At 39.1% G+C, this 24,307-nt stretch overlaps 1 protein-coding gene across 4 annotated transcripts in view; it reads right to left on the bottom strand.

Moving 5' to 3' along the window:
• Positions 1–24,307, bottom strand: part of HECW2 (HECT, C2 and WW domain containing E3 ubiquitin protein ligase 2) — a 350,566-nt gene that overhangs the window by 202,034 nt on the left and 124,225 nt on the right. For all 4 annotated transcript variants that reach the window (XM_054566699.1, XM_054566700.1, XM_054566698.1 and 1 more), the window contains exon 2: positions 17,165–17,491. In XM_054566699.1, coding sequence (XP_054422674.1) covers positions 17,165–17,456 — 292 coding nt within the window. In that variant the 5' untranslated portion in view covers positions 17,457–17,491. The remainder of the gene's footprint in view (positions 1–17,164; positions 17,492–24,307) is intronic.

Genomic DNA, 24,307 nt, shown 5'->3' with positions numbered 1-24,307 from the left:
ATAACACATTTGGGAGGAAGTATTTAATTGGTAAATGGCGACAGTCCATTTGGACATAATCCTAAAAGTGATGAGAAGTAGAATATCATCTAGGAGGACCAACTTGTCAGCGTGCTGACAGCTAGGCCTTAAAAAATTCAGTCACAGAGAGTAGAATTTAAAAATAGACAGGGTTTAAACTTAGAATGGATTCTAGAAAATGATCATATATGTCCAATCTAAATCACAGAAATAGAGCTTTAAGAGATTATGGAAAAAGGGGGAGGAGTTATTTAGAGCCATTTGCTCTGTCTAACCAGACGTACCTAACCACTGGCAACAATTCCTAAAGTTCCCAAGGAATACAGGACTCACAAAATCTTGGGAATCCAGCCCAGGACTAAGAGCATTCTCCAAATGAACAATATTCTGAATCTAAAGTCTAGAAGAACATTTCTGGTGCTACATCCTGGAATTCAATCGCATGCAAAATTAAATACAACCTATAGGACACTGAGTCTCAGTTTTCCTTTTAAAACGCTCACTGACTCAACAAATCTGTACTGGATTTGAATTGGGTACTAGGCACTGGGGATCTAAACATAATGAAGACATGACCAGTCTGTAAACTCACTCTATACAGTGGCAAGACAGAGGGCGCTGAGAGTTGCGATTACAAGAGCCCCACCAGATAAATACAGACTCTGAGCTCCAAATGCCATGCAAGGCAACAGCTCAGCTGGAGGTGGCAGCATCTTCTAATTAAGGGCAAGGCTCTGCCCTTAATTCAAACAATGCTCTTTCTTTCTAGTGGATGCCACCACTTCTAAATATAACAATTTTTTTTTTTTGATCAGAAGAAGTTGGAAAAAACAAAACCCACAAAGCAGTGGAAGCTTTAAAAAAGCAATTCAGATCCCACACTGAGGGCTTGTAGAAAGTCGGCTAGCCTTTGACATGAGCCGGAGTGGCTAAGCCCAGGCGCCTAGGGCACAGCTCATAAAGGGAGACGCACCAGGGGAGCCCGGCTCAGGAGACGGTGGTGCTGGGTGGGGCTGGGGGCCTTACTGAAGGAGAACGAGAGAAGGGGCGGCCTTGGAAGGCCTCATGGCTCCTGCGGAGGCGTTTTAAACTTGAAATTCATGTTACTCAGTTTAAGAATTTTTAGTTCCATTCCCAATATTTAAGGAAATATCTCTTTTTTTCATTTCTTAGGGCTGCTGTAACAAAGTCCCACAAATTGGTTGGTTTCAACAATAGAAATTTATCGTCTCATAGTTCTGGAGGCCTGAAATCTGAAATAGAGGTGTCAACGGAGTTATTTCCCTCTGAGCACTGTGATGAAAGGGTCTGCTCGGCTTACAGATGGGCGTCGCCATGTTTGTAGGGCATGTCTTCACCCAAATTCCCCGTTTTCATAAGAACAACAGTCATGTGGGTTAAGGCCCATCCTAATGACCGGATTTTAATTTGATTACCGATGTAAAGCTCCCATCTCCAAGTAAGGTCACATTCTAAAGTCACAGAGTTAGGACATCAACATATGAATTTGGAAGGGGGGTGGGGCACAACTCAACTCATAATATCTGTATTATATAAGACAGAGTCCCTGTCCACAAACAATTTATAATCTAATTGTGAGGTTGGGACTTAGCCACATGAGATAATTCAAGAATAACATTCAGAGGATGTAATCAAATGAAAAGATCTATGTTTGGGGGATAAGTCTTCAGTGGCTCTAATATTACATGTGCATTGAATTAGGAAATTCTAAGACAACTTGGATCAAATTCTGTTACCACCCATCCATCCTTGGGCAGGCAAATTAACCTGTTTAAGTTTCCTCATCTAGTGTCCATCATCGGGGGCATAATTCATCAGTTGCTGTAATGGGTGCTATAAGAACTACACGAACTATTCCTGAAAAGAAACTCTCTAAATATAAAAGCACTATAAACATATTATCAAATTGGAGAGAAGTCCAAAATCTTAAAACTTTAATTCTGCCTTCTTTTCCACACTCATTTGGAGCGCGCCCTTTGTTCTGTAAGGTTTATCACAGCTACACAGACCACCCACACCACCCCTCACTTCTCTCAGCCTGTTGGTTCGGGCTGGTCTCTGTAGGAACACCGAGGCCATTCTTAGGGATAAGTGGCCTCATTTCAGTCACCCTGTGAGTCACGCTGCAGAACCAAGGCAGGTCCAGCCTCTGTTTGTTGGTGGCAGTGATGATCACCACTGCGCGGTTCAGCCCACACCCAGCATCCCACCCATGTCGCCAAAAGCCCTGAGAACACGGTCTCCTGATTTTCTCCTCTCGGCTGCTTCTGAGTGAAATGCTTTGCTTTCCCACAAGTAGTTCAGAACCTGCAGCCACATACATACTGCTTCAAAGGTGCTTTTTCCAGGGGACTTGAACACGGCTGTCAGCTAGACTTAGAAGCAAGACCCAGAGAAAGGCCACACTTTCCCCAACAACGCCGTTTCCCCTCCCCGTTGCCCATCGCAGCCGGCTCACTTCCACCTCTGGGTCTAAGGCTGAAGTCACGCCTGGCTCTCCATTCCTGGAGCATCTCCATTTGCCACTTGAAAATCAAGCGAAACAAATCCCAACACATCTTTTCCACTTCAAACTCCAAAGACAATATTTAGCCCCATATTTTCCCATAGGAATTTTATACTTGCATATCTAGCACTCACAAGGTACAACTTAAAACAGTGCTATTCTTTAGCCTGCTGCCTGTTCTACTCTGCGCTGTGAAACCTATTCTTTGCTCACCACTGCGCAAAACGAGAGCAGGCCCTTTGACTCTGCTGCTCACTGTGACATGATGCAAGTCCTCAGGTCACATCAAGTCACAAAACTGCTCGCTTCTGGAAAGAAAATGTCCAGTCCTGTATCATAGTCAAAACTCCAAATGTCAGTTAAAATGAAATCTCCTCTGTCTTATCTCGGGCCTCCTTTCACTCATTACATTTTCCTACATATAATGTTGTTTTTTTAACCCAACAAATTCTTTAGCTAAAAGCATGGGATATGCTTGCCAGTACAGCAAATGGAGAGAGAAAAATACATTCTTTGCCTTGCTAAAACATAATTTCATTACCATCACCATCATCGTCATTGACATTTCTTATACATTTATTAAAGAAGTCCTATGCCAAGCACTTCATATGCATACAGAAAAAAATCCCACTGAAGATTTTATTCTTTACTATGAGACTGATACTGTTTTCAGAGACGGTAAATAACTCACCCAGGGTCACACTGGAAGCAAGTGGCAAATCAGAGATTTAAACACAGGTCTACCCAACTTCACAACCTTAGCACTTGACCACTAGCCTCTACTATGCTAAGCTGGGAGGCTTATGACACAGAATACTGGACAGTGTAAGCTGCAAAGTCAGAAAAATTTCAACTTCTCCTTATCCTAATTAAAAACACCTTGGAGAGGTTAATTAACTTCTTGGTCAATTCCTGTGTCTATGAAATGGGGATACTCCTGTCTAGATGAGGGATTTGTTGTGCTACATAGCAGCCATCTCTCTCCCCATTCACAGCAATTGGCTCATAGGACACTGACCCCACCGATACCTCTGGGCCAGCTCTTGTTAGATTAGAGGATAATTTGCATACACCAATCTCCTGGCCACAGGTACTGGTCCAGGGAAGGGTTAGATTTGCACAGTTTTTGTTTGTTTGTTTGTTTTTATAGTCACTGATAACTCCTGATACATTACCATAGGTTGTTTTAAGAATTTAATGAGATAAGATACATAAAGCACTTAGCTTAATACCTATAAAAATAAATTTTTATTTATTGCTTAGCAGTCATGTGGAATATGAATTGGACTAGAGTATGTTAGACTAAGACTACTTAGGAAGCTAACAAGTTAGGTGTGCAGCCTGAGAGTTGGCTAGGAGTCAAAATCTTGGGCAAGGTTTCAAGTCTGATTGAAAAAATAGCATTTCTACTAACCCAAACAGAGAAATCAAAAACACTGGTTTGACATGTTAGTCAATTTGCTTCAAAAAAGCTGAGGACTAGGTAGGATATTCAAAAAGAAACAATCTTGGGGCCTTTAGATGGAGGCTGGGGTTAACCAGTGACTAGCAGGGCTGAGGAAGCCCTGGTCCGCAGAGTTCGCCCCTTTCTGTGACGTGCACACTCTCATCATGGCGGACTGTCAGCAGCCAACGTGAGGGCAACGAAAGCAGAGTCGTGAAGAGAGGTGCACACTTGGTTCTCATGAGCCAGAAGAGATGACTCCAGTCATCCTTGGTGAGAATGAAGCTTTCTCCTTAGACTGGCTAAAGACTGGGAATGAATGAAATCATGCAATAAAAACTAAAGAACGTTAAGGGGACAGAGAAGGAAGGAGTTTCATTAAAGAGAAAAAGAATAGCCAGAAAACTGGGGGAGCCAGGACAGCGCCGCAACCAATGAAAAAACAGCCTAAAACAAGAGGGGCAGCATCTATGGCTGGTTGTGAAGACTGACAACAATGGGTGTCTGATCTGTGAGAGTTATTGTTGACCATCATGTGCATAGTTTTGGTAAATCATAGGGGTAAAGGAGCCCTATTGTAACCTCTCATACATAAGAATTCTCCATAACCATTGTTTATTTCTTTATATCTTTTTCTTAATAGAGATGTTGAAGAAGTTTTAAAATATATGACTATTTAAAGAATATTTAAAATATTTCAGCTCATGTACACTTATGGGTAGAGGTCACATCTGCATTTAAGGAACAATAAATCGAATCAGTGAGAGTTTAGAGAAAGATGATTAGGTTTGACATTATATGGCAAAGGAATTTCTGTGCCCTAAACAATCATATTAGGTCAATGAGTTTCCTTTCCACGCTCATTTGGAGCGCACCCTCTGTTCTGTAAGGTTTATCACAGCTACACAGACCACCCACACCACCCCTCACTTCTCTCAGCCTGTTGGTTCGGGCTGGTCTCTGTAGGAACACCGAGGCCATTCTTAGGGATATATATTATGTATTTTTTTTATTATGGTTCAAGTGCTGTTGTCTCCATTTTCCTGCCATCACTTTCCTCTGCCCCACCCACCCCCAGCTCCCACCCTCAATCCTTCCCCACTTTGGCTTGGTCCATGGGTCCTTCATAAATGTTCCTTGACCTCCCTTCCCCTTCTTTTCCCCATTACCCCCCATCCTCTTCCCCTCTGGTTACTGTCAGTTTGTTTTTTATTTCAATGTTGCTGGTTATATTTTGCTTGCTTGTTTGTTTAGTTGATTAGGTTCCACTTATAGGTGAGATCATATGGTATTTGTCTTTCACCCCCTGGCTTATTTCACTTAGCATAGTGCTCTCCAGTTCCATCCATGCTGTCACAAAGGGAAGTGGCTCTTCCTTTGTTTCTGCTGCATAGCATTTCATTATGTAAATGTACCATAGTTTTTTGATCCACTCATTTACTGTTGAGCACTTAGACTGCTTCTAATACTTGGCTATTGTAAATTATGCTGCTATGAACAATGGGGTGCATAGGTTCTTTTGAATTGGTGTTTCGGGATTCTTAGGGTATAATCCCAGCAGTAAGGTCAAAAGGCAGTTCCATTTTTAGCTATTTGAGGAAATTCCGTTTTCCACAGTTACTGCACCAATCCGCATTCCCACCAACAGTGCACTAGGGTTCCCTTTTCTATACAACCTCACCAGCACTTGTTGTTTGTTGATTTGTTTATGATGGCCATTCTGACCAGTGTAAAGTGGTATCTCATTGTGGTTTTAATTTGCATCTCTCTGGTGGCTAGTGATGCTGAGCATCCTTTCATATGTCTCTGGGCCCTCTGTATGTCCTCCTTGGAGAAGTGTCTGTTCAGGTCCTTTGCCCATTTTTTATTTGGATCGTTTGTCTTCCTGGAGTGGAGTTGTATGAGTTCTTCATATGTTTTGGAGATCAAACCATTATTGTCTGAGGTATCATTGGCAAATATATTTTCCCATATGGTTGGTGCCCTTTTCATTTTGCTGATGTTTTCTTGAGCTGTGCAGAAGCTTCTTATTTTGATGAAGTCCCATTTGTTTATTCTTTCCTTTATATCCATTGCTCTAGGGGACATATTGGTGAAAATATCACTGCATGGGATATCTGAGAGTTTCCTGCCTATGTTCTCCTTTAGGACATTTATGGTGTTGCGACTCATATTTAAGTCTTTTTAGATCAGCAGCTTTTAACTGGTATGCCACAAGAATTTTTAAAATATGTCATACCTGACTATATAGTCAGGGGCACTGACCTCTTTTCCCTTAGATTGTCAAATTTAAAAAAAGACAACAGCCAACACAACAATAGCCATTCTGTGTGAATAAAACAAAATTATACCTATTTTTTTTTTGTCAGAAAGGCAAAACATATATTTTTGGTGTGCTGCAGAATTTTAGTAATCAGTTATGTGTGCCATGAGATGAAAAAGGTTGAAAAATCACCGTATGAGATCATCTCAGCCTTTCTTGTGCCCAGAGGTTTGATATTCATCTGCCCCGAGGACTTAAGATCCCCAGGAATGGGGCACTGCACTGAAAGAGAACCTAAGAAATAACAGAACAAAATGCATTCCTGTGTGTCTGATAAGAGAAGCCACCTGAAAAACGGTTAAGACTTTACAAGAAAAAACTTATATACTGACGTATTGCTAAGACAAAGGGACAGTAAGTACCGAAGGGTTATTTTAGATAGTGCTGGAAAAACTATTTATAAAATAAATCTTTTTGAGCCTCCATGAAAGGAACTGACTCACCGTACTCTACTAAATCTTCAAAGATGAAATGATGTTCAGTGCGGGCACAGCAAATGCCCATTTGACATCTTCCTGTGTAACCACACAAGCTCATCTGGTACAACGGGAGAGGCTGAGAAAGAGCACCATCTAAATAACACAGGAACCATTCCAGACCCTGAGTGTGCGTCCCGAGAAGGAACATGAAATATGCAGTTCTTCCAGGAATCCCACCAGGCTGAGTGGAATTTTAGTTTAAATGAGAGGGGTCGGGGGTTATATAAAAACAGCCCCAAAACACAAGCCAACTTTTTTTTTCTTTTGGCACTCAGTCTAGGACAGGAGTCTGTTCCAATACTGGAAGAAAAACTAGCTCTGCTGAACTTGTTGTTAAGTCATACTGCATTCCTACAGAGGTTGTCAAAGAGAATTCTAACTACACTCAAAAACCACCTGCAGGAATTGACTTTAGCACCTAATGCTTTTAAAAAGCAACTCCACTGAAGAGGAAATTCCTATTAGACACTCTATGTGATCTGACTATGTTACTGAGCAACCATGGCATTGGTTGCTTAATCTATCTGGGGCTTCAGTTTCTCATGTAACATGAGGCCAGTGGAGTAAATGATCATTAATTTCCTTCCAAAATCTAAAGCCTCTGTGACTCTAAGGTCCACAATAAATGTCAACAGAAGAATAACATAGTTTAATGATTCCAAATGACAAAAGTACAGTACTTCTCCTGCCAACATTCAACTTCCTTAAATAAGTAATATGGATATGGCTTTGTTACATTTGAGTGAAACTCATGCAAAATGAGGTTCCATCCATAGCACTACACAATGCAAAGATATTGTTGATGTTTATCTCAGCAGTGTTGCTGTAGTTAGACTTTTCCAAGTAATGGTAATGATTATTTAAAAGAAATTTTATTAGTTGCATAACACTCCGTTCAGACAGATGAATCACATGATGCATCAGACAATTCCAAGTTATCTGCCATATGCCGACCTGTAACCTTGCTCAGATCAGCAGTTACCGTGGGTCACGTACACAGCACAGTTCACCTTGTTTACCTCTTTACAATGGCTCAGGAATAACAGGTTTTGGCAGTTAAAGCAAACAGAAAAAATGGCTGTCAAGTAGCCTGAAACTAAAAATTTAACCTCCTCCAGATGTTCACTGAGTTCTTAAGGCTTTTTTTTCACATGGAATGTTTTTATCATATCAAAAATATGCCATAAACACACACTTAAAGAAAAATTCTATTTGGATGCTATCAAAAGATATCTAATAAATATTTAGAACCCTATAGTTAACATAAATTCTTAGTCTGAAATTTCAAGGTTTTTTTTCAGGGGGTTGGTCTTTCAGTATCATGTTTGCTTCTAATAGTATAATTTACTGCTATTAATTATAGTACCCTCAAAAAGTAGTATTTATTCCTATAGAATAAAAACATAATTCCTTGATGCATCGATAATTTAATAGTACTCGTTTGTACTACAGGTGTAATAGCTACATTATGAATATATAAGTACATATTTCAGAATGTCAGAAACACTTATAAATATTCTCCATGCTGCACTACACACAACATTCAGAAAAACATCTATGATGACTTGAGCAGCAGATGCATGATTTTAGAAACAAAAGAACAAGAAAGGACACACAAAAACAATGAGAGTATAAAGCAGTAAACATGTTAAATTCGGGGAATTAATTTGTCTATTTAAACACACGGTGATTTCCATACTGAAGACAGAAGCCATGGGTAAGGAAACAGGAAGCAAAAGGTCAATATATTGTATAATAATTGAAAAAAAAAGCCTAGAATGACAGCCTTTTAATTATGATCTTAAATATAAATAATATTTTAAAAACTCTTTCAAATGTCTCGTACATAAATTCCCAATATTGTTGAACAAACAAGTGAATAAATACCAAAACTAATCCACTGAATAAATCATTAGGAGAAAACTACTTACTATGAAATAATCTCCAATTAAAAAGTATTTACTTCTATTTCATTTGCTCTAGCCTGAAACTCACTCCTTAGTGATTTTAGACTGCATGGGCAATGCAGCACAGAGAGCTAGAGAGGGAAAAGAAGCCTCAGGTAACATTCATAGAATAACTTGATATAAAATAAAACTCATCTCAATATATGGAGAGAAGAATGCCTATTTCAAATATGACATGCAACCAGAATGTTAGGGAATAAAATATACTACAGTTTCTTTGATACATTGAGCTATACAATGTTTTAGAACCTATCATCCAGGGAGGTCTCCCATAAGTATTTTGAACACATGGACTTATCTGTGAACCACATCTCCAACATACATAGGAAAAGAAAGACCTGTGATAGTCTGCAACACAAATGCAATGCTGATTCGGACTCTACTAACTACTTTTGAGCGTCCGTAACGTCAGATACTCTTTGGTCTACCCTGGGTGTATTCTCTCATTCAGTCTCCTGAACACCTTGCAAAGTGCATTTTAAAGGATGGCACTTTTTAACCCCAGCATGTATTCTTGCAATGTTCATACAAGGATGTCTTAGGCTTTGGAAGAGACCAGCGGGACCAGTTATATTGTTAGCAAGACACATGTCTATTACGGCAGAGACACTGACTGCTCACTGAATAGCCAAGGGCTCTCTCTGTCTCGCAGTCCCCTTGCAGCCAGGCAGATCATGGACTAATGGTGAATGATGGGCTCTAAGCAAGAGTGAAATGTGACACCTTAGGGCTAAAGCGTTTAAGAGCTAGGGTAAGGGCCCTCAGCTCTCTCTTCTCTTGACACCTGTTTCAGGAGGTTTTGTGTTCTGGATGGTGTGATGACAAGATAGTTGAGCCTTTAAAAACCCAATTTGGCGAAAATCAAGGGGGTGGTGAACCTGAATCACAAAATGATAATACAAAGCAAGACCTGCCAACCCAGGCTGGACACACATCATTAGCAATAGATCATCTTTTGTTCTTTAAGCCACCGAGGTTTCAGGATGAGCTCATTTCTACAGCATAAGATGACATATCTTGACTAACCGAGGGTGGAGCAAATGTAGGTTTACAGTTGTAAATACAAAAGCACAGTTTATTCTTATGTTATTATTTATTAATTATTGTATTATTTTCCATATGAACAACTGTAAACCTACTTTTGCCCCACTCTTTACAAGCAGGAACAAGAAGTAATTCAGAGTTCAGTTGTTCTGAAAACCATTTCATGTACAAAACACCTATTTTCTAAGAGAATTTTTAAAGTTTAAAGGCATGACCTAAAACAACTTTTCGTTGGCAGTATTAATGTAAAAATACCAAAAGAACTTAAGAACAGACACTCTCTATTGCATTTGATAGCTATTCTGAAAACTAAAAGTCCAGTACATAAATTCTTTGTTCCATTTAATTCAATTTCAGATTAAGTTACAGTTTTCCCATCACCCTGAAAAGCATGTTGGTTCAGAACCTACATAATCCTCGAGTTAAGATACTGTATTATTTAGCATTTATATTTTAAAAGCTTTATATAATTCCTAGTGCTTTGTTTCAGAGGAATTGATTTTGTTTTCTGTAAGCAGAAGTGGCCACTTTAATCTGGAAATCTCTTCTTCTAGATTCATTCTGTTGGTGAGTTTTACTTCAGCTTCAGACTACCGGGAAATGATTTTATTATTGTAACTAGTAGCCACAATAATGATGTGGGTTGACAATCAGCAGTACCTTGCAATGAGCCTGACAGCTTTATAACATTATTTTACCTAACTCTTCTGATATTGATACTTTTGTCTTTTTTTCTTATAGATTAAAAAAAATGAGGCTTATAAAGATCAAATAATTCACCCAAGCTAGTAAGTGGTTTGGAATTACGAGTCTGTCTGACTACAGAGGCTGCACTCTTAGAACTGATAACACCAGAATTTCTCAAAAGGTGCTGTATGGGGTGATCCTGGGTGGTTCATAGACAGGTTATTTTTTAGCAGTTAATGCATGTTAGAAAGAAATGTAACTAACACAGGTAACCTTTCCCAGACCTTATTGCTTAGCACAAGGTCAGGGTAGATAATCAACTTGTTTTGTTTTAATCAGGTGGTCAAAAAAATATTGATAGTAGACTTGGTAATCCAACATTGCAAAAACCAAGAAGGTGCTGGGCAAATAACTAAAAGTTGGAAAATGATGGACTGCATTTTCCAACACAGAGAGGGTCAAAAATGAAGACTGGGACACAAAATGCAAGTTCCAGCTTGGACTGCCTCCAACTAGCTATATGGCATCACCAATCTGGACCTTAGTTTTTCTCTATAAAATACCAGCTGAAACCTTAGGATCTTAGAGTTCTAAAATATATGGTCTTAGAATATGCCTTGGAAATAAGAGGCACCTTCATTTTTACATCCTTTAAACTACGCATGCTCCCATCCTTTTATTTAATATAAATAAATAATAAAATAAAATATGTGATCCTAATGCCTTGGCTAACTATTGCGGCTTCATTTTACTATCAAAATGCAAATAAAACATCATAATACACAAGCCATGATATTTTTATAAGACAGAGTCAAACCACAGTTGTTCTGCCACTCATCTTTGAAGGTAAAATCAACGTATATGGACGCTAAGAAGTATACTCAAAGTATGGTCCGAACAAATGTCGGTAAACCATGTGTTACTGGGTCTATGACAAGATAAGAAGCTGTGCCAAGATATGAAATGCCGACATCAAGAAGCCCATTATTCAGTTTAGGTCATTGTTAACAGCAAGATTTTCTAAATAAAGGAAGCAGTGACACTGATTTATGTTCTGGTGGACGTTTCTTATCTAGTAACAAGCCAATGGTCGCTAGCACTTTGAATAACACAGTCGATAGCACAGTATATACCTCTAAGTTTCACAGGGTGCATTTTCCTAGCTCTGTTCAGGTACCCGAAGTAGCCTGCAAGTGCGAAATGGGAAGTTACGCCTCTGGAAGTGCTTTTCTTTTGAATTGTCAGAAAAATAAGCACAAGACTGAACATTAAAAACAATGAGAGTGTGAGGCTGAAACAAATGGAATGTTGTCTGCCTCCTGTTTAAAGGGTGTCCATTCGATTTTCATGGAGAGCTGTTTGAATTGGCTGCCCTAAGTGTTTCTGCACAAAATAAACATTTGGCTCTTTTTATGTGGTGGGTTTGGGAGGATGCAATGTTAAACTTGTGAGGGGTCGGGGTAATTTTGGAGACCAACCAATAAATTACAAAACTAGTGATTTCCGAAAGCCACTTGCAAGGCATTAATTGCTGTAATTTGGAGATCCAGGGCTATAGCTACATTGCGATCATGTCTGGAAGACTCAGGGTGTATATGAGAAAATGTAATCAGCACCTGTTTTGAGAATCAGGTTTACATCCAGTTTCCCCAGATGGTGTTTTAATATTTTCAACTTTTTTTCTTTGTATTCCCGACAGGACCCATATACTGCCTAAAATGGCTAGAGAAAGATTTATATTTCTGATCCAAGAGGATATAGTTCCCCTTCAGATTAGTAGTGCTAAAAGTCAGCTGGAATGAGTTATACAGTGTAAAGTATTATTAACAATTAGCCAAACAAACAAACAAACAAAAAACCCTCATACTTGTAGAGAGCCAGAAAATATAAGCCAAGGGAAACACAATCAAAATGTGGAGTCTGCCAATAAGCTACACCTTGCCAGCCTGCTGCTCCACCCAAATCCTTCCCCTTTGGAACTTATTTCTATTGGGACCACGTCTCTGTTCCACAAATAAAACGAGATGTTGCTAGGAAACAGCCCAGATTCTCAGGACACAACTGAAGGGGAGCAGCTGCTTCCTACTAAGAGGTATAGAAATCCGAAGCTATTTCTGACATGCGTGCTACTGTTATGAAACCTACATTTTCAGTACATCTATTTAACAGAACTCCAGAGTTGCTTTGCCAGAGAAGCCAGAGAAGCCTTAAATTTATGACATAACTGTGACCCTGAAACTCTTTTCCCCATCCCAGCCTTGCAATTTTGTCTTTTCTTTCAGGTCTTCCTCAAAGGTATCATCTCACCTATCTTCATTTAAAAATGACAAAGTTGCATATTTTCAAGTTACTAGTGAGCCCTCTGAAAGACTCTCCCTGTTACATTATTTGTTCCACTACACTTTTGAAAATTTCCACATGACTTGGAGTTACTGTTTTCAAATAACAAGGGTTTGTTATTTCTTTTCAAAACAACCTAGCGGTTTTCACCTAAATTAAAGCTTCCCTGAAGCAGTAACTACCTAGATAGCCCTCTCACTCTTCATCCTGCCTTTTAAGGCAATTAGTGTCCCTCTGTTTCCCTTCCCTCTCTTTCATTACAGCCACCCCAGCAGCTCAGTTAGGAATAACTGCTGGTATAAGAAAGCCTCACTAAGGATAAACAAAGAGGGGAGGACTTTTACATAGATAGCAAGAACTTTGAAGTGCCAGTCCCGGCTCCTGCTAACTTTCTGTTCTGCCATCCTTAGCTCTTAATCTTCCTGAACGATGCCTCATGGTTGCTATATAGATACAACTCAAGATACTACATCTTTCCACCAGAGTCCCAAGAACAAGAGAAGGGGAAGTTTAAAGACTCCCTCTTCATGAAGCTCTGGCTTTTCATTGTAAAAGGAACTTCAATCCACTAGTTAGATTACCATATAGAGTTAGACCTTTCCTGAGTGTGGGGAGGGCCTACCTGGGGTGGGCTGCCCACCCCTTGACCCCAGGAGGAAAAAGGGATCAGGAAATGGGTCCAGTTAAAGACCACAGTGCTATCCCCCATTCTCCTCCAGGTGGCATGGCAGAGTCCCCGTGGAAGTGAGGCTGCCTCTAGAACAGCCTGCTGGGCCCTCAAGAGAGAAATGGCTATCTTTAAACCCACCAGGTCTTGGTTCGTTCATGCTGAGGTACCAGATAAGCCAGTCCTTCGTTTAAGCACAGCCTTCGCCCCGATACTATGTAAATGAGCCATGTTTAATATTCTGGGACCTGACGATGCCTTTTAAACCCATTCATTATAGAAGACCTGCAAAAACCAACATCTTGCCTGAGAACACCAAGTTCCTCATTCTACCTGCGTGGTATGTTTATTCATAAATGCTAGCCTGTGTTGGTCCCAGCCACTTGAGAGGTCTGAGGGAGCCAGTTCCTCACCCCTCTTCCCTGCTAGGGATCAAAAACTATTAGAAAACACTAAGAAGAACAAACAGATGGGACTCAAACTATCATTTATTATTTATTCAGCGTTCTCTGGAAATGGCTAGATGGGGAAATTAAGTGGAACCTCTCACTACCCGCCCTAAGTCAAAAGCTTGGGTGGAATTTCTGCTTCAGGCCATACTGAAGCCATTAGTTCCAGACTCTCCTTCCTAATAGGAACAGCTGTAAAGGGAGGAGGCAGTGGTTCTCAGATATTGCCCCACAGGTGGCGTAAGGCTAAAATCCTTGGGAGAACAGAAACTTACAAGGTGACTCCATGGCCACCCAGGTCTCAGCCAGGGCATGGCTTTCTCGGTGCAGTGCAGGGAAGGGGGGGTCCATGGCCGCTCTGACGAGCTGAGGAGGCAGGAATCTCCAGGCAAATCACTGGAAAGAGTTATGGAGGAGGGGAAGCCAAAAGGCCACATGTGGATCCCCCACAGGCCTTTGGCTAAAGCCTGGGCTGCGCATGTGCCAGGTAAGGCTACCAAGGCCTTCCAGACAGCGGCTGCTACAGGGCTGAGTAAAATGGAGGTAGTAGGGGCCAAGCAGTGCTGGGAGCACCGCAATGACAGCCCAGCCAGAGTGAAGAGACCTTTTCAACGTTACAGGCACCCAGCAGGCACAACAGAAACGCCCCTACGTAGGAGTAAGCACACAGTCCGAGAGGAAGGCCTGCTGGAGACTCACCTAACAAAGCCTCAAACCGAGCACTAACGAAGCCCACAGACACCGCCCCTGGAGGCTGAATGCCATCGGCTCAGAAGAGCTGGGGAGCCACACTGGACTTCCCACAAGTCCATCAGAAGGAACTAGCATAAAAGTTAGCATTAAAACAAAAATCATTCCACAGAACTTGGGATTTCTACAATACAGAATCTTGAATGTCCAGAGTAAAATTAAAAATTGCCAGATATGCAAAACAACAAGAAAATGGGACCAGAGCCTTGTAGAACAACATGGAATGTGTCACATATGTGTAACTGAAGTCTAAGAAAAAGAAGAAAGTGAAAATATAGAAAAGAACATTTGAAGAAACAGTGGCCAAAAATTTCCCAAGTTTCATCAAAAATATTTACTTACGAAGCTCAGAGACTCCCGACCAGGAAAAATAAAATTTAAGAAAAAAATCACACCTAGGTACACTGTAGACAAACTACTAAAAACCAGGATAAAGAGAAAATGTTGAAAGTAGCCAAAAAGGGGTGGGGGGAAGGCATTAAACACAAAGGAGCAAAAAATGCAATGATGATACATAGAAAGATACATAAACATCTTGAAATAAACTGAAGAGGAGTTAGCACTTTTCAAAAGTTTTATTTCCTAATTCTACTTTCCTAGCTAAATCCTTAGATTGATTTCAGATTTAGAACTCTGACCTCTGTTTCTGCCTCTAGAAAATTAAACTGAAGAACATGAAGATTTTGTGGCTTTGGTCGTTCCGAGATAGGGTGAACTTGGTTATGAATTCTTTAGCTCTTTCTTGATTAAATCTAGACAGAAAATTCAACAAGTCAGGTGGGGCAACAGAAAGTAAGCTGGGGGAAACATGAAGTAATAGGAGTCAATGTCTTAAGTGATTCTAGCATCTCACTAATTAAGTCATTCACACAGAAAAGAAATCATCCCATATAAAAAAAGGTAAGATTGATTATGTCCCAAAGAAATATCACATAAAAGGTACTTAAGAAAAACACAGTCTTCCCTTTGTAGTCTCGCATTAAGCACTACAAAATCTAAAATGAGATGAAAGGAAAAAGGATCATAAGAAAAGTGAAAAGAAAAAAAGTTTATGAAATCCAAACAGGTGAAATTACATCAAAACCAAAAGAGTTTCTTCAAAACAGCAAGATATTTTGTGACATAATAGATATCAGATATAAAAATGTAATTGTTAAATCATGTGACTTCCTCACTTCAAATATATATTTAAACACACTTGGGGGAAATGCTGAGCTCTGAAGACCTTCCCTCCTTTGTTGTCATTAGAAAAAAAAAATTCATTCATTTTCTCTTTTGCCATTTTAGATATCTTGCTATCCAGCATGATTAAACATTAAGAGATATAAAAGCAAATACAAACCAATTAATATACATTTCCTTGTCCCAGAACAACATAAAGTGCAATGGGTTTAACATTCTAATATAATTTCAGCAAGGATGTCACTTTGCCTCAAACCAGGGTTTCTTGGCAGTGGCACTGTTGACATTTGGAGACAGATAATTCTTTGTCGTGAGGGGCTGTCCTGTGCATTTCAGGATATTTAGCAGCATCCCTGGTCTCTGATTTCCCCCCACCCAGCTGTGCCAATCAAAAATGTCTCCAGACGTTGCCAAGGGAGAAAAATTGTCCCTGGCTGATAAACACCGCCATAAATAGGTATCCCCCTCTCCATTTGTTTATTTAAAAACAAAGAAACATGCTTGATTTATAATCTACATTGCAAGCAACAATGTCTTTCTAATAAAATAACTGATAGTAATTTTTTTTTAATTCCCTTCATTCAGTGAACAAGTTCTCTAACTTTGAGGAATGCTAGATTTTATTGTCAAGTTTGACTTATGTTGTGGTTAGTTAATAAGTTTTGACCTTTGCTTTCAAATAAAGCAGACTTTTTATTTTCTGGGATACTCATCATTCACCTACCTATGGATACAACTTAGCTCAAGAGAGCTTGGACACTTATTAAAACAAATAGCAATCCATTTCTAAGTCATGTGTTAGAAGGATATGACACTTTCTTCAACTAATTGATCTAGGACACATCAAAGATTCTGAAATAACACTTTACACTGAGAGTTGTCCTTAATAAAATTCAACCTTCAGAAAATACAAGACAGTTTTTCAGATCAAGTATCTAAATCTAAGTATTTTTTCCATCAGTTTAATATATTCATAAATGCTAAGAGACACTTTTTTCCAAAGTGGAGCTGTTGATCAAGGGCAATATGAAGTTTTAAAAAGAAAATACTGTAAAATCTGCAGTTCCTGGCATTTAATTGGGGTAGAGATGTAACCACACAATTCATATCAGTGAAGGTATTTATAATTATCTCTCCCCCTCCCAAAGAGGAAAAAAGAATTCCCAGAATCTGGTTTTTATTTATGTGTGTGAATTTTTTTTACAAGAGAAAATACAGAACAGTATAAAGTCAAAGTAAAATGTAGGCTCTCAGTCACAAGCAAGTCCATGGCATTTGACTCACCTATGTGATAAAGTCCAATCCAATCACTGGGGTCCACCTCCTCTTTAATGTCCCAGAAGATAATGAGGTTCTGGGCTTGCCCCAGTGTGTACTCGTACATGCTGGCAGTCAGGCTGGAGCGGCTCTCGGAGGTCACCAGGTCCGTGTCACTGTTGGCCCTCTGCAGGGCCATGTTCTCCGGCATGGAGCTCTGGGCAGCGAGGCTCTGGAGGTTCTCGGGGCTCAGTGTGTACCGCATCTGGGGATTCCGACGCCGCACAAAGAGCAGGTGTTCCCGGGCTGAGCTGGCCATCCCGTCTGCCTCTCTGAGGTTGGCTTCCTACAAAGCTGCAAGACAAGACAAGCACACAGCCTTAGTGCTGCAACACGAGGTATTAGGCTTAAGCCTCCCAGGCATAAAGCCTTGAGGAGTGTCTATTAAAGCCTGACCACGCAATAATCTTCTACTGTCAAAATAAAATCTCTTATTCTACTGTCAACTGCTGATGTCAGAAACAGCCTAGGTCAGACAATGGCCAAGGTCATCACAAGCCCCGCGGCCCTCGATGTCACTCGGCACAGCTCCCTCCTAGCAAGCAAGGAAGAAGGGTGTTTCTCTGCCATCCCTTGCAGGTCTGTCCTTTCTCCTTCAGTAATGGCACCCTCTGCTCCTTCATCCCCCACACAAAATTATTTGCTGCAGCTATAAAATGTTAAAATAGCAAGATAAAAAAATCTGACACATGCGAAACACAGCTGAAATATTCCATTCAGGACAAGTTCATTTGCTCAATTTCCTTTGCATAGGAATGTAACTCACTATAGTTTTTTCAGGAGCTTCTTGCTTAACAATGGTGGTTGTCATAGTTAAAACCACAACATTCAAGGGCGCCCTATCCCCTCTCCTTGCTTTTTTCGATAGCAGTTTTTATGATCTGATCTACCACATAGTACCACGTACTTATTTATTTGGTTACCATGTACTTTCCCCACAAGAATATAAACTTGGGGAAGGACAGTCTCTTCAATACGCTAAAAACAAATTAAAAACTTGGTCACGGAGTGGAAACCATAAAATTCCAATTGGAAAATATAGGCAGTAAGCAACCTGACATCGGTTTTGGCAAAGACATTTTGAATTTGACACCAAAAACAAAGGTAACAAGAGCAAAAATAAATAAGTGGGACTAATCAAACTAAAAAGGCTCTGTACAGCAAAGGGAACAATTATCAACATGAAAAGGCAACCTTTAAATGGAAGAAGATATTTGCAAATAATGACTCTAATAATGGGTTAATATGCAAAATATGTTTTTAAAAAATCATACAGCTCTGGTGCCAGGTGGGTACTGGGAATATCAGAGGAACAATTTCTAAGGTATATGATTGTCTAACCACTATGGTGTAAACCTGAAACTAAAACAAAATAATATTGAATGTAAACTGTAACTAAAAAATATCATACAACTTAATAGCAAAAAAAAAAAAAACCCTCAATTTAAAATGGACACAGGAACTGAATAGATATTTCTCCAACAAAAGATATACAAATAACCAACAAGCACATTAAAAGGTTCTCGAACATCACTAATTATCAGAGAAATACATATCAAAACTACAATGAGATACCACTTCACACGTGTTAGAATGGCCAACATCAAGAAGACAAGCGGTGGGGAGGATGTGGAGAAAAGGGAATCCTTGTGCACTGTCGGTAAGAATGTAAATTTGTATAGCCATTATGAAAAACAGTATGGCGTTTCCTCAAAAACTAAAAACAGAACTACTATATGATCTAGCAATTCCACTCCTGGGTGTTTATCCAAAGGAAATAAAAACAGTATCAAAGAGCTCTCTGTACCCCCATGTTCATTGCAGCATTGTTCACAATAGTCAAGATGCAGTAACAACCCAAGCATCTATCAACAAATAAATGAATAAAATTGTGATATATGAGATCTGTCCAGAAGGTATCTAGCCATGTAATATGAACAACAGAGACATTTATTGAGGAAGATACAAGATGCAAGAAACACTGTACATAGGATAATGACACCTCAGTCTCCTTCAAAGTAGGCCCCTTGGGACCTCACACAGTTCTCCCAGTCACCATCAGCTGCCCCATCATATTTTCCTGAATTTCATCAACAGTCTGAAATCTCTTCCCTTTCAAAGGTGATTTTATTTTTGGGAAAAGTCAGAAGTCACAGGGTGCTAAACCTGGGGTGTAGGAGGGCTAAGCCACCTGGGTGATTTGATGTTTTGCCAAAAAATTCTGCACGAGACATGATGCATGAGCAAGTGCATTGTCGTGATGAAGCTGCCAATCACCATTTACCCATAGCTGCGGCCTTCTGAATCATCTAAATAAATTTAAATTTCCACAGAAGAATGTTCAAGCTTAACACAAAATTTGATACAGATTCCTTGATCTACTCACTCAGTCATTTTGAATGTGCCTGCAGCCACCAATACACATGCTCATTCAATGGCATCTACCGCCCCCAATGACTAGCACAGTGAAGTCATCACTGTCCATGCATGCACATTCCAGTCCACTCTCCTTGGCTGCCACGTTATATCCATGTTGCGCAAACTGTTCTCGTTATATTAACAATGGCTGGACTTTTGGCAGACAGACCTTGTAAAAACGTATATATGTACACAATGAAATATGATTCAGCATGAGAAAGAAGAAAACCCTGTTCGTTGTGACAACATGGATGGACCTTGGGGCATTATGCTAAGTGAAATAAGCCAGAGAAAGACAAGCGTATTATTGCACTTACATGTGTAATAAAAAGAAAAAAAAGGTGAAACTCTTAGAAACGGAGAGTAGAAGAGTAGTTGCCAGGAGCTGGGACATGAGGCAGTTAGGGAGAGGCTGGTAAAAGGGTACAAAATTTCAGCTATATGGTGAACAAGGTCTGGGGAACTAATGTAAAACATGGTGACTATAGGAGATAACACCGTATTATATAATTGAAATTTGGTAAAAGAGTAGAACTTAAATGTTCTCACCAAAGAAAACATATGTGAGACGATGGTTATTAACTAGATGGTTATTAACTAGAGGGTGAAAATCCTTTAACAATGTATACACGCATATCACCACAACGTAAACTTTAAATATCTTACAATATTATTGATCAATTATACCTCAAGGAAGTGAAAAGAAAACAAGAATGTAAGCTGCACAAAGGCAGAGATTTTCATCTGTTTTGTTGACTACCATATCCCCAGTGTCTACAACAGTGCCTGGTACATGGTAGGTATCAATAAATATTTGTTAAAAGCAACTATTGTTATTTTAATAGGCAAATATTATAATCACTGAATTAATGTCTATGGCAGCAGTTTTCAACCAGTGTGCCAGAATTTCTAAAATACGCAGTACCTGACTATTTAGTCAGGAGCACTGATCTCTTCTCTCTTAGATTGTCAAATTAAAAAATGGCAATGGCCAACACAACAAATGCCATCCACTGTGAATGATTCAAAATTATACCTATTTTTTGAGAGATCAGCAAAAAATTTTTTTGGTGTGTCACAGAATTTTAGTAATTAGTTTATGTGTGCCAGGAGATGAAAAAGGTTGAAAATCACTGCTCTAAGAGATGGGAAGAGAAACACTAGGACTTGAAAACAGATTACAGAAATTAAATGCTAAAGACCACATTTACACATGAAAAAGTCATTATCAGCCCTCTCTAATGCTAGATGACCCTGTCCTTAGGTAAAAAGGAGAAAAAACAGTCCTTCCTTCCCCTGTCTTCCTAGTCAACATAGCTTCTAGTTCCCAGAGCTCAGAAATCAGATACATTAGAATACACAAGCCTTTGAGTTATATAGCTCACGACTCAAACACAGCTCTAAAACAATCATTTCTACATAAAAATTTAATTCCAACTTCCAAACAGCTCACTAAAAGAATTTTTAAATCACAAGCTGGTGGTTGCACGTAGTGAGATGTGAGATTAGAGAAGATTAGGAGAATTTTGGGCACAGAAAGTGAAGTAATTCAGCTGGAACCTCACCAAGAGTCAGGAGCATAGAGCCATTCCAGGGTCTTGAGCAGATGAGTCACAATGTGAAATGTAAGTACAGGAAACTGAATGAGAGCTCACGGAGGGCTGAGTGGCCGAGGAAGGAAACAGAGGTGGGGAACCAGATAGAAGCTGGTTAAGGCATCTGGCACTGACTGCTGAAAAGTGGATTTTAGTTACACCAAAAGATCAGGGATATTTCAAACACAAACAAAGAAAAAAAAAAGAGCCCAAAGACTTGGCAACAGATTGACTACAGGGAAGAAAAGTGAAGAAGAAATTAGGGCTAAATTCTGGATTTTCACTCTAAATGACAACAGAATCCCAGAAACTTTTGATAAGGCTGAGACAAATCAATACTATTTTGGGTGAGTTTGAAGGAAAGGCAATATATGTCCCAAAGACTCATGAGGGTAGGCAGGAGTTGCTAGTTATTATGAGGCGAGGGATAAAACAGAGATTCAAATGTCAGTTTCTGCTTAATAGTGGCCTTAGTATTTATTAAAAATTGACTCTGCCAATGTATTTCTTAAGGGCTTTTTAGCTCAGTGTTTAGAAACCTCATTCAGATGTTTTACTTTACATAACTTAGATCAATAGAAAAGAAATAAAATATGAATGTTTAGATTACAATGAGCTGCTATTACCAAACCTGCTATGGAAAAAACTTCAGTTTTCCCGTATAGGAAAAATAATATACTTTCACAGTTTATGTTTCAGTAATGAATAAGATCAAACACCACGCAAAAAAATAAATTTGCAAAGTTGCATAAAAGTGAAAGAAACACTCTAAATTTTATAGTTAACAATTTTAATCTAGCGCTACTCAATCATAGGGAATTTTCTCCTACTGGAACGGAAGAATCCTTCATTGGCTTCCTGGTTCCATAGCTACTACGCCCTTTGCAACAAGACACGCAAATTTTCTTGAGAATATTACCCATGCTCCTCTGAAAAGCTTTAGAAGATAAAGTTGATAGTACAGGAAACTGAGGGGTCTCCACCACATTTATTAACAGGAAGAAGTTTCTTTAAAGCTCCTTCGATAACCTCCTGGGGTGAGCCTCTGCTGCTGCTCTATACCCCGTTCCCAACGGACACGATTTACCTTAAGATAGCACTCCTTAAATGGACCCTCCCTCTTCTCACTGTGATTAGGTCTGCTCTGTATGGCTCTCTCAGATAACAGACATCTGCTTAAACAACAACCCAAAACAAAATCACTTTTCTTCCAGAGGTCAAGAGAGATGTAATTACTAAGCACATTGCAAAACACCTTAGTAAACAACTTCATTTCCAAAAGCAGCAGATTTTGTTTAGAAGATACAGACAGTAGCAGATGACAAATATATTAAGCATGTGTTTTTATCTAAAATATTTTTGCTAAAGCATTTGGGAGTGAATGTCAATTTACTAAACCTCTCCTGAAAGGTAATTACAGAACCCATGCATCATCCAATGATTTTCACCTACACTGGACATTGATAAATAAAAGCAATAATAACTAACATCCTTGTTTAACCCTTCAAAATTCCCAAAAATGCCACACACCCAAACCCACACCTGTTCGACTATGCTATGCTTTCAAACTCCATGTGTATTTTACTATATAAAGGGGGAAAACAAAGAGGGGAAGAACTATATGTCAGGAGACCCTAAAGGACCTTAGTCAGCAAAAAGTAGAGATGTGAGAGATCTAGAAAGAGAAAGCAGAGACTCATCTGACCCAACAATGCTAGTTGGCATCTGAGATAAAGAAATCCATCCCTAAATTCTCAACCAATAAATTTTCCCAGCAGATGTCCACCATGTCCACTGCTAAGAGCATTCATAGTCATTATTCAGGGTTTATCATACATAGTCAGAACCTAACGCTTAGCTTACTCAGCAAGAGAGTGCTAGTAAAATGAATAAGGCCAGAAAAATCTCCTCTACACCTGCAAGTAAACGCCCAGTACTTCAGGGCACTCAACAGAGAGCCTGGGGTGACCGAAACTGTCCTCACTTCTTCCTGAGTGGAAAGTATCCGAAAATGCAATTTTCCCGCCAGGCTGCTGCCCTTTAAGAAAAGACTCTTCTCCCTGCAATTTTATCAAATGATACCTTATGATCCACAACATAAAAATAGCCCACTTGTAAATTTGGAAAAGGCATGTACACAAGTAGAAATAAATAATTTTAAGTTCCAAAAGTTGTTCATTTTAAAAACTGAGTCCAACAATGCTTTCAAGATGTTGATTTAGCTTTCAACCACTAAATATGCAATTAGACAAGAGAAAATAATGAAGATTTTGTTTAACTCTTTTTAGTTCTTTGAACTCAATAACGTTTCTAATTGAATTATTTAATTAAACTTTTCTTTGCAGGTGTGATTAAATAATTCACAAAAGAAAAAAATTATCAGTAACTACATATAAAAATAAATGTAAAAAACAAGATTCAATTTTTTATTTGCTAAAATGTTGACTATGAAAAAAAACTGTCCTCAAAAGTAAAGACAGAGACGCACATGCTGCTGAGAGGAACGGCTTTACAAAGCTCATTGGCACCTCTGATATGCACACACCCTCTGACTCAGTGACCGTCAAGCACTCTAGCCTAAGGAAAAGATTTATGAAAAAATGCTCATCACAACATTATTCATAATAGGAAGCAGCTTGAAAGCAAAATAAATTTTCAAGAATAAAGAAGAGTTCACTTTTCTTTATTTACATTATAGAATACTGGGGAGCCATTAAAAACATATTTTTAACATTTGACTTGGGAACTTGTTCACCGTAATATAGTAACTTAAATCAAATACTGTTACAAACACAATAGACAGTTGATCACCTGGCTCAGTTGAAAATCCACATATAATTACTGACACACTAAAAAACTTAACTCCTAATAGCCTAACGTTGACCAAAAGCCTTACCAATAACATAAACAGTCAATTAGCACATGTTTTGTATGTTATATGTATTATACACTGTACCCTTACAATAAAAAAAAAAAAACAGAGAAAAAGTGTTATTAAGAAAATCATAGGGAAGAGAAAATACATTTACAGTACTGCATGTTTGTTGAAAAAAATCCACATATAAGTGGACCCAGGCAGATTAAGCCCACTTTGTTC

Source organism: Pteronotus mesoamericanus, unplaced genomic scaffold (assembly GCF_021234165.1).
Source record: "Pteronotus mesoamericanus isolate MK-2021 breed Mesoamerican mustached bat unplaced genomic scaffold, CSHL_Meso_final contig_179, whole genome shotgun sequence".
NCBI classification, from domain to species: domain Eukaryota; kingdom Metazoa; phylum Chordata; class Mammalia; order Chiroptera; family Mormoopidae; genus Pteronotus; species Pteronotus mesoamericanus.
Note: the sequence above shows the minus strand (reverse complement) of the source record. Positions and strands in the feature narration are given on the sequence as shown.